General features: G+C 35.6%; 1 protein-coding gene across 1 annotated transcript; it reads right to left on the bottom strand.

Moving 5' to 3' along the window:
* LOC143459404 (ras-related protein Rab-27B-like) lies at window positions 1-5575 on the bottom strand. Its single transcript, XM_076956547.1, has 6 exons — window positions 5413-5575; window positions 3542-3705; window positions 2660-2739; window positions 2216-2319; window positions 914-1034; window positions 1-786 (listed from the first exon to the last, which is right to left on the bottom strand). Exons 1-6 carry the CDS (start codon window positions 5450-5452, stop codon window positions 564-566), a joined length of 732 nt encoding a protein of 243 aa, XP_076812662.1. The 5' UTR covers window positions 5453-5575; the 3' UTR covers window positions 1-563.
* Between the last annotated feature and the right edge of the window lie 3070 nt (window positions 5576-8645).

Genomic DNA, 8645 nt, shown 5'->3' with positions numbered 1-8645 from the left:
TTTCAGTGATAAATGTCTTTCTTCACAACAACAATATCAAAGGCAAAAATCTGCGTTTTCAAACCGCACGTAATTTCATGAGGACATACTCACAGGAATGCAACTGAAAGAATATAAAACGAAACAATCAACCATTGACGCAACTGAAAAAATGTATGGCATTGAGCCATTGATCTCTTTGATGTTACAGGTTTGAGACTTAGTATGTCTTGGGTATTTTCCGGTTTTAGTACTTATATTTACATTAAAAACTTGTTAGTGTTTTCGAAGGTTAACGAAATAAGTTAATTCGTATTGTCTCTGTAAAAAAATGAAAATTTTTCTTCTTTATCACTAAGACGAACACAACAAAAGGAATAACTTACATCAATAATAATGGTCCTATACATCCGACAACACCAAGAATCTAAAAAAATTTTTTAAATTTTATACTTCGTGGTTCCGCAAAAATTGATCAAAGTACTGTTGTTTTGATTTTCAGAAGCCGCTAAGGCGAGCGTAAATTATAATACTCAAGATGTTATTGCACTTTTCCACCAAAGAAATGTTTGGGCAAATATGGGTCAACACGCACAAGAGCTTTGCTTTGCAGGTTCAGTCGTTTCGTTCGGTTTTGGTCGACTTGACGTTTGCGTGGGCTGGCTAACCGGTGCAGGACTTGTGGCTTTTTCCGCGTCCATTGCTGAAACGTATTCTCTCATGCGCTTCATAACCATATCAAGTAGCATGTTTACAGCAGGTATTACATTTTTACCGGTGGCTGCGCTCGTCTCAAGGTATGGAATCCTTAAAATTGAAAACATTGCCAGTAATTTTAAAAGATTGATACGTTTCAGTGAAATATTTCCAATAATTCTTATGCTCAAAAACGCATGGCAAGTGATAGTGATTACAGTGAATAAAGTACATTTACCCTAAGCTTCCAGCCAGTTCTTCAGCCTGTGATGAAGTGACTTGCCGAGTTTTCAAGTCGCTTTTGTTGCCAATTAGAATAATGTCGGGGTTTTCGCAGTAAGCTTGATCCTTTATCTCAGCTGGTAAAACAAAAAGGTTTAACATCTTTTCACAAATCCATAATTGCAGATAGGACCATGAAAAACAATAAGGGACAAGCGAGGATAGGCATCAGCAAACATCCGTGGATAGAGCGGCTGTAGTTAACCAATGCCCGTCTCTATCGTGTGCTATATTTTCTCTACGACAAGATCCAATTGTACTTGTACAACAAATATTGTTTAAGTTTATAATCAGACGCTTTAATGTAGCAACCAAGTGATCTTCAGTGTGTTAAATAAATGTTAATGTGGAATATCGTTGTATACATATTCTATAGTCGTTAGAGGACGATATTGAATTGATTTTTAAGCAAAACGTTTTCGCTTAATTTAAAAATATTCTATTCCGTTTTGCTTTTGATTGCACTTAAATTTGGAAGTTGATAGTAAAAAATTATTATTTATACGTCCAATCCGACCAAAATATCACGGTTAAGTTAAAGATGAGAGATCATGTTAGTTTGTGTTTGTACGTTGCACTCATTTATTAATTTTTTATTGGTAAGGGGCGAGTTTGCAAATCATGGTGGTAGATTCAATCCTGACAGCAGCAAAAACAAATCAACGAATAAACCACTTTCCTGATTTATCGCTGATATTAGGACAGTGTCAGATCAAAAACTATTTCGTTAGTAATTGTAAACTGTCTAGACATTCATAATAATCTGTTCGGGTTTGAAATCGTTTAGATAATTTATAAAAGTTAAGAAATTTAAGCCCCAGAAGCAGGATGCGGTTTAATTTACTACCAATAACACAACATTTGTTTTTTGCGATCTGAAATTAAAATCTACTACAAATCGACTGCATGTACTAATGGAAGCATTTACAGTATAATTATGAAAGTAATTTTATCGGTTCTTATAGAATTTGAAAAGAAAGAAAATTAAATCCGGATCTTTTGAGCTTCGGTTCGAATAGGTTATTTTATAGCATGTTTATCCCAACTATATACATAAAGCAAAAAAGAAAACAATTTGACTTGGTAATTCTAATACGAAGCGTTTGGTGATTTCTGAGTATTGATTAATATAAACGTCGACAACGTCTGTACGGCGACAGTTGAAAGCTGGATATACAGAAAGGCGACTTAAGCATAAATCAATAAACGCGCTATCTCTTTGAGCATGATTAAAATTTATTAACTATACTATACCCACTGAGCCATTGCCTGACGGATTGAAAACTGTTCTCGTCGGCGAGATCAAACAGAAGAAGAAACCCCATTCCGTCACGGAAGAAAGCTTTTGTCAAGCTGCGATATCTAAAAAAGGATACAAGCGATATATAACCATCCAAACGTTTAAAATTTTTACATTTATTGACAATCATTAAACTTTGGTAGAGTAATATTTGGCACGCTTAACTCCAAAAAACTGTAAGTGAGCATCTAATAAGTAGAAATGGATAAATGTATAATATCGGCTCAATGCAAAATAGACTACTATTCCAGCATATGTGTATATCTATCGGATTTAATGCAAAAAATTGCAGAAAATAACTTCATAAAAACGTGTTATTTTCTTACACCGCGTCGATACGTCATTACAGGGTTGCTGAAAAATGCGGTAATAATTGCAAACTTTGTACTGTGTACGACATACCTCTCTTGTCCTGCTGTGTCCCAGAGCTGAAGATGAATTTTCTTTTTTGCATCTTCTCCTTCTTCTGGAAATTCGTAAACCTGGATAATGATGACGGTAACTACCAGCGATGTTTATGCTAACGGTGATCACTATGTGTGCTTAGGATTGGGAAATGCCGAAGTGAAGATCTTACAAAAGTATTCGGCGAATACTCTGGTTTTTGGATTGATGTTAGTGGTTTTCATTTAATCGGATGTATAACGTAATGAATAGGAAAGGTGACCGCTGGTAGTCCTTTCCAACTAAGTGTTAAGGATACTGTATACTTGCCATGTTCCAGATAGGGCGGGAAAATATATTGTTACACTAAAATAGCAGCAAAAATAAATTAGAAAGGGCGCACACGTCATTCTAAAATAACAAAGTTCCCTTCTACAAAAACGTTTATCCTATTGCCCGAATTCGGAACTGAACTGAACGGGAGCAATTAAGCAGCATTAAAGTCTTGCCTAGGGTTACTGTAACGGTAGCCCCAACTGGTACTAAACACAGGTCGCATTATTATGACCCCGCGCTCCAGCAACTCAGCTTCCAAAACATTCCAAATATTCCAAACCAGCGACTTACATGAATTTCATTGACTAAAAAATGTCAAGAAAATTCCAGTTGGACTGATCGAGGAGGCTACATTAGTTTTTAGATGGTCGATAACGTGCTCAACAACGTACCAAGGCTAGAAATATTGACGTTTAACAATTTTTCTCCATTTATTTACAAGTGGTGTATTACCTTATGTTTGATGCTTAAATCAAGCCAGCCAGAGGGCTTTAATGAAGCGAGGAATACTTCAACAAACCTATACAAAAGCACGTGATTTTTTCAAACATAACAACAGCTTACCAGCTTCTTTAAACGAAAGTCTACCCCAACGGTGGCGATGAATTTCGGTTTGAACTCACCGGATGTGTACCTGTGTAAGAAGCAGGTTTTTCCCACACCCGAGTCTCCCAGTAGTAAGAATTTTATGAGAAAATCGTAATTGGTGTCCAAGCTATCTTCCAATTCTAGAAAAAATTAAAAGATGCTTCATAGATTCGGATGATGAGTATGGTCGTAATTTGTTCATCTGACTTCTTAATAAACAGCTAAATATATACTATTATATATAACGATATTTGTAAAATATGCAGGTTTGCTTGGATTTCTTGGACCACTTTGCTGACTTCTCTTGGATCACTGAGATCACATCGATGACGTCAACCACTTAGATCTACTGGATAATTTTGGGACGGGCTAAAGCCGCATTCAACTTGTATAGCTTTATTTATATCTAATCTCAAATAACGTTTATTTACAGTGGCCTGTATAGGTAAAAATTGTTCAAGGAACTTTGACAGGTAATTAACTTTAAAGTATAGGTGAATGGATTGTGAACTGCTGTAGGACAGATGAATGACCTAAAAAATTACAGAAAGGACAGTTCCAGGACGGAATACGGTTTATAGGCTATCACTTGAGTTATTAACTTATTCTGCAACTTGGTGTCTGAAGTCATATCAGTTCAACGTGAAAAGTGAACTCGTTCGCCAATGTAATAACTAATAACCTATAACTACAACATTCCTATCTTCTTATGCAAAGATTAATTACAATATCTAAAACAGCTTTATGGCCAAATTGTGAATATGCAGATTCACGTGAGTACAAGAGGCTTTGTTAAACAGCGTTTATCGACATCTAAAAAAAGCTTGTTTTCTTCCGAGAACACAAATGCGACGTAACGTAAAAGAAGCTGCGGTTGCAGCGAAGAATTTTTTCTTGTTTTTTCTCTTTATAAAAACCATCTCTGTTTAATTAGTAATGAGGTTGTTTTTCTTGTATTTCCCGCCGACTGATATTGCGACGTATAAAAGCATTAAAATGCTGATTAATCACCATATACTTATAAAGCTGCTCATTCTTTTTATAATTTGGCAACCTGTTTCATATGATCCTTTTCACAAACCAATTAAAACAAGATAAATAGCATTATTCCGTAAAAGTATGGAGTGCAAATCGGAATTAACACCATTCATGCATAATTCATGATTGAAAGGTGCAGCCGATGAGGATATATTAAACAATGTTTGGCTAAACAAATTCAGGTACATTTACACACTTACATATACCTAGATGTTGTAATGCTAAAATGGAAGTGTAAATGCGCAATACTGTGCAAGGTCCTAGTTTAAGGCCTTTTCAACTTGGAAATTTTACCAACAGCATCTCACAAAGGTATTGAATTTATCAAGGTATGTGGTTTGATAACAGAAGTTCATCAAAGTTTTTAGCTGCAAAGATGACAGAAATGAAACTTACGTGAACGCTTTCAAGGAAAAAAACAGCAACAAAAGCATGTTCAACATAACGTTTCACGCATGTTGCGTTTCAAATCAAAAAACAGGAAAAAACTCTTAATTTTTGGTTGTAACTATACTAAAATTTCTTGTAGAGTTACTGTTTTGTGGAGTTACTGATGTATCTCTACCAAAACGACCACTGCACAACAATACACTCATATTACGTACGGACGTTGGCTACAGTCTTCCTAAATGCGGACAATTTCTACAAGTATAGAAAAGTAATACTCTTAGTTTAGATAAGTCGAAATCACCTCCTGTCAACAATCAAAAAATATTATTTGCTAATTCTTCAGAGAGCACGCACCATTAGGCTGAACAAACTTGCGATATATCCGTTCATAAAGTGTACTTAAAATGTTTCATGCTTACCCTCCCCATTATCAACGTTGGTTTGCCGCTCAAGTGACATCACTGCACTAAAAATATGAAAGATAGTTTTGTTGATGTCGAAAATCTATTTCAAGTTTCGAAAAGAAGTTTTTTACATTTGTACAGTTTTTAATTCCTAGTCAGATAATCCTATCGTAACAGAAAAGCTACATAAACATGTAGAAAAAAACATGTCACGTTCGGCACTTGGCAATACTTTAAAACAAAATAGTGAAAATGGAAATTACATCTTGTCGTTATTAAAAATGAATTGGCAAAAATTTTAGACTATATATACGCATTTATCCTACAGTCAGACTACCAAAGTTTGGAATTCACCTCGTAGGCTAAGTCTGCTAAAAAAATTTTGGCTGCCACTATATTTCACCGAAAAAAAAAGATATACGTTGAAATCTATTTTCAAGTTTTTTTAAACCTAACTTAAATTTTATAATATAGTAACCTAACCTTAACCTAAATCTACCTTCTGGTCCAAATGTGACCTCAATTAAACCCTAAATAACTGAAATCAATTTTTTGTATGCCTATTCTCCTAACCTAACCGCTTTTCTTCAAGCAGGCTACTTATGGTGAAATGTAGTAATTACTATCACTTATTAACTATAACCGATTTGCAGGGTTTTGTTCACCGGGTAACGTTAAATTTCATTTTACTATTAAGGAAATATCAACTCCGCACCCTGCTATAGTGTCATCGCATCTCTTTCCCTTTTTCCAGACAGCAGCAAATTTTGTAGTGATTGACACATTAACGAAGGTCCAAGCCTTTAACTTCCCCTGAAAACATGTACATAGCTCTGATACAGAGAAATATTACGCAGGTTGAACATGGACAAAAATCCTCCTAAAACATATTTAATACCGAGCGCCCATTCAGTCGTTTTTAATTATATCCTTTAAACATATCGTAGTAGAGAACAAAAATCGTTCTTGTGATCTGCAGAATTTTGCTTCTAAACCATGCGACGCTAATACGTAGAGTTTGCTTAAGTCGCCACTTCAAGGGGAATAGAAAAAGTGGCGACTTAGGCAAACAACACAACATCGAATTTTTTATTGCATTTTTTTAGGCACCACGTTTAGATTAAAAACTCCGTAAATTGTTTTGGGTTAAAACTTAAAGTTCGTTGAGATATTAAGATTTTAACTTTATACACAGAATACCCTCGTTGCCTAAACGGGTTTATGGGTTTAGTGACCGTGCTAGTTGTTACCAGCAATTATTATCTTAATTATTTTTGAACACGTCTTAAACCTTTTCGGCTTTATCACTTTTTCCCGTTCATTGGCGCGTGCTAGTAGCAACTGCCTTGATCTTTCGTTCCCACCACGCTTTTGACAAAAAGTATACTTAAAGTATAGGCCTACTATATATACTTAACTGTACTAACAATCAATTTTTTAGCATGATTTGTTCGTGGAGATTAACTGCACTCGTTTACTTGCACCAACCCACACCAACAATACGCACACCAACAATATGCAATATTGTTACATTGTGCCTATAACAAACTTTGTTGACCAGTTTGATTGGCTTTATGTAAATGCAATTTTAATGACATTTCAATAAGCTTAGCTCAGATTATCTCCCAACTGAATTAACCATTTTGCCATGTGAGTAGGGATGTTATGACCACCTGACAACATTACGTTAAAGAAACACTCGTCAGCATCGATTTAATCACCGATGCACCGGTTAGGTATGTTAGGCATGTACAGACATACAAACAGTAATCTGCGAACGTTGTTGCCCGTAAGGCTTTTAAAAAGCTGTAAATTTTGAAATGCGGTTTTTGAGAAACGGCACTTAAATAAGTTTAAATATATTTTACTGTTATGCAGTACAAATCTTTCAGTATTCAAAAGAAAATAAACCTGCTATATGAGCTATTCGCACAGTTAACCACAAACAACTACCGACATCCGGATAACTGAAACTAGATTATGATGTAGAATTCTGCATATTGATAACCTGCAACTTGATATCCTGCAACTTGATATCCGACAGAACTAAATTCAATACATTTGGCCAATAAACGACTTCTTATTTCAGATTAAATGGAAAAGTATCTGTAAAGTCGTATCTTTTCTCTGTAAGTCGCATGCTACTGTACCTGCTGCTGCATGGTTACTAAGTATGCGGAGCATCCTTATGAAAACTATTAATACTGTCGGCATGCAAGGCGCTAATGACGGTATCAGTCTAATGTCATACGCGTGTGCTGGTATAAGCTATACGCCATATAGCACGGGCTGTAGATTCGAGCAGCTGATACTGAGAGAGGAAGGAAGCGAAGAAAAACAAATTGTAAGCGCAGCGCGTTAGCTTCTCTATTATAACATAAATTGCCTGAAAAGGAAGCATCCCGGGTCGTATATGCCAACATGACACCCGCCACATTAAATATTCTCGCTCCAGCGCACAGTGCATTTGGCCTCTGCAATATATTCTAAGTATACACATTTCAGTGTTTCATCCCAATGAACAAAGTGCGTTAAACATATATTGCAACAGGATTTATGTTGGTATATTTGTCATGGCTAAATTGTACATCAGAAGACTCAGAGTTCGCAATCTTTTTTCTTGCTGTGCACATGTTTGGTATTTTTATGTACTCATCACCCGTGTTCGTCTAAAAATTAAAATCATGAGAAGAGACAATGGCGTTAACGAAAAATAACAGGTTAATTGAACGATTAGGCTGTGATAACGTGCTGTCTCGAATTTTAAAAACACGAGCTGAAATCCCGGAATCGTCAATTAAAATATTTTGAAAATACGAGATATTCTTGATCAATGATTATGGTTTTCCTGTATCCCCAGTCTAATGTAGTTTCCTGTGAAATATAAGATTTTTGTCCATCGAGCAACGTAGTTGTCATTCATTGCTGTACATCAGCAACTACTGAGATGGAACTTGTGCAATATTTAGCATACATTACCGCTTCCTTTCCCATAAAAAATTAGCTTTATTATGGATAGAATGGCGTAGATTGCAATCTAATTGCAATTACAGCAATGCAATATTGCTCTTCTTCCAAATGAACATATTGTGTCGGGAAGTAATGTATTGCAATTAGCAACTTTTTTGTTTGTGCACACCTATTGATTGCACTTCTTGTCCTGTGCACATCGGTTTATTTTCAAGCTGGTAAATCGATTGGACTCGCTCGCCACTTGCTAATAATACCTAAAAAAGATGTGGCAAACT

Source organism: Clavelina lepadiformis, chromosome 5 (genome assembly GCF_947623445.1).
Source record: "Clavelina lepadiformis chromosome 5, kaClaLepa1.1, whole genome shotgun sequence".
NCBI classification, from domain to species: domain Eukaryota; kingdom Metazoa; phylum Chordata; class Ascidiacea; order Aplousobranchia; family Clavelinidae; genus Clavelina; species Clavelina lepadiformis.
Note: the sequence above shows the minus strand (reverse complement) of the source record. Positions and strands in the feature narration are given on the sequence as shown.

What these genes read in the sequence shown, in the direction of transcription:
- LOC143459404 (XM_076956547.1), bottom strand. Translation starts at nt 5,452, where the DNA reads ATGTCACTTGAGCGGCAAACCAACGTTGATAATGGGGAGG. An exon ending in CAACGTTGATAATGGGGAGG is followed by an intron (nt 3,706 to 5,412) that starts GTAAGCATGAAA and finishes AATTTTTTCTAG; the next exon opens with AATTGGAAGATAGCTTGGAC. An exon ending in GAACTGGCTGGAAGCTTAGG is followed by an intron (nt 787 to 913) that starts GTAAATGTACTT and finishes TTCAATTTTAAG; the next exon opens with GATTCCATACCTTGAGACGA.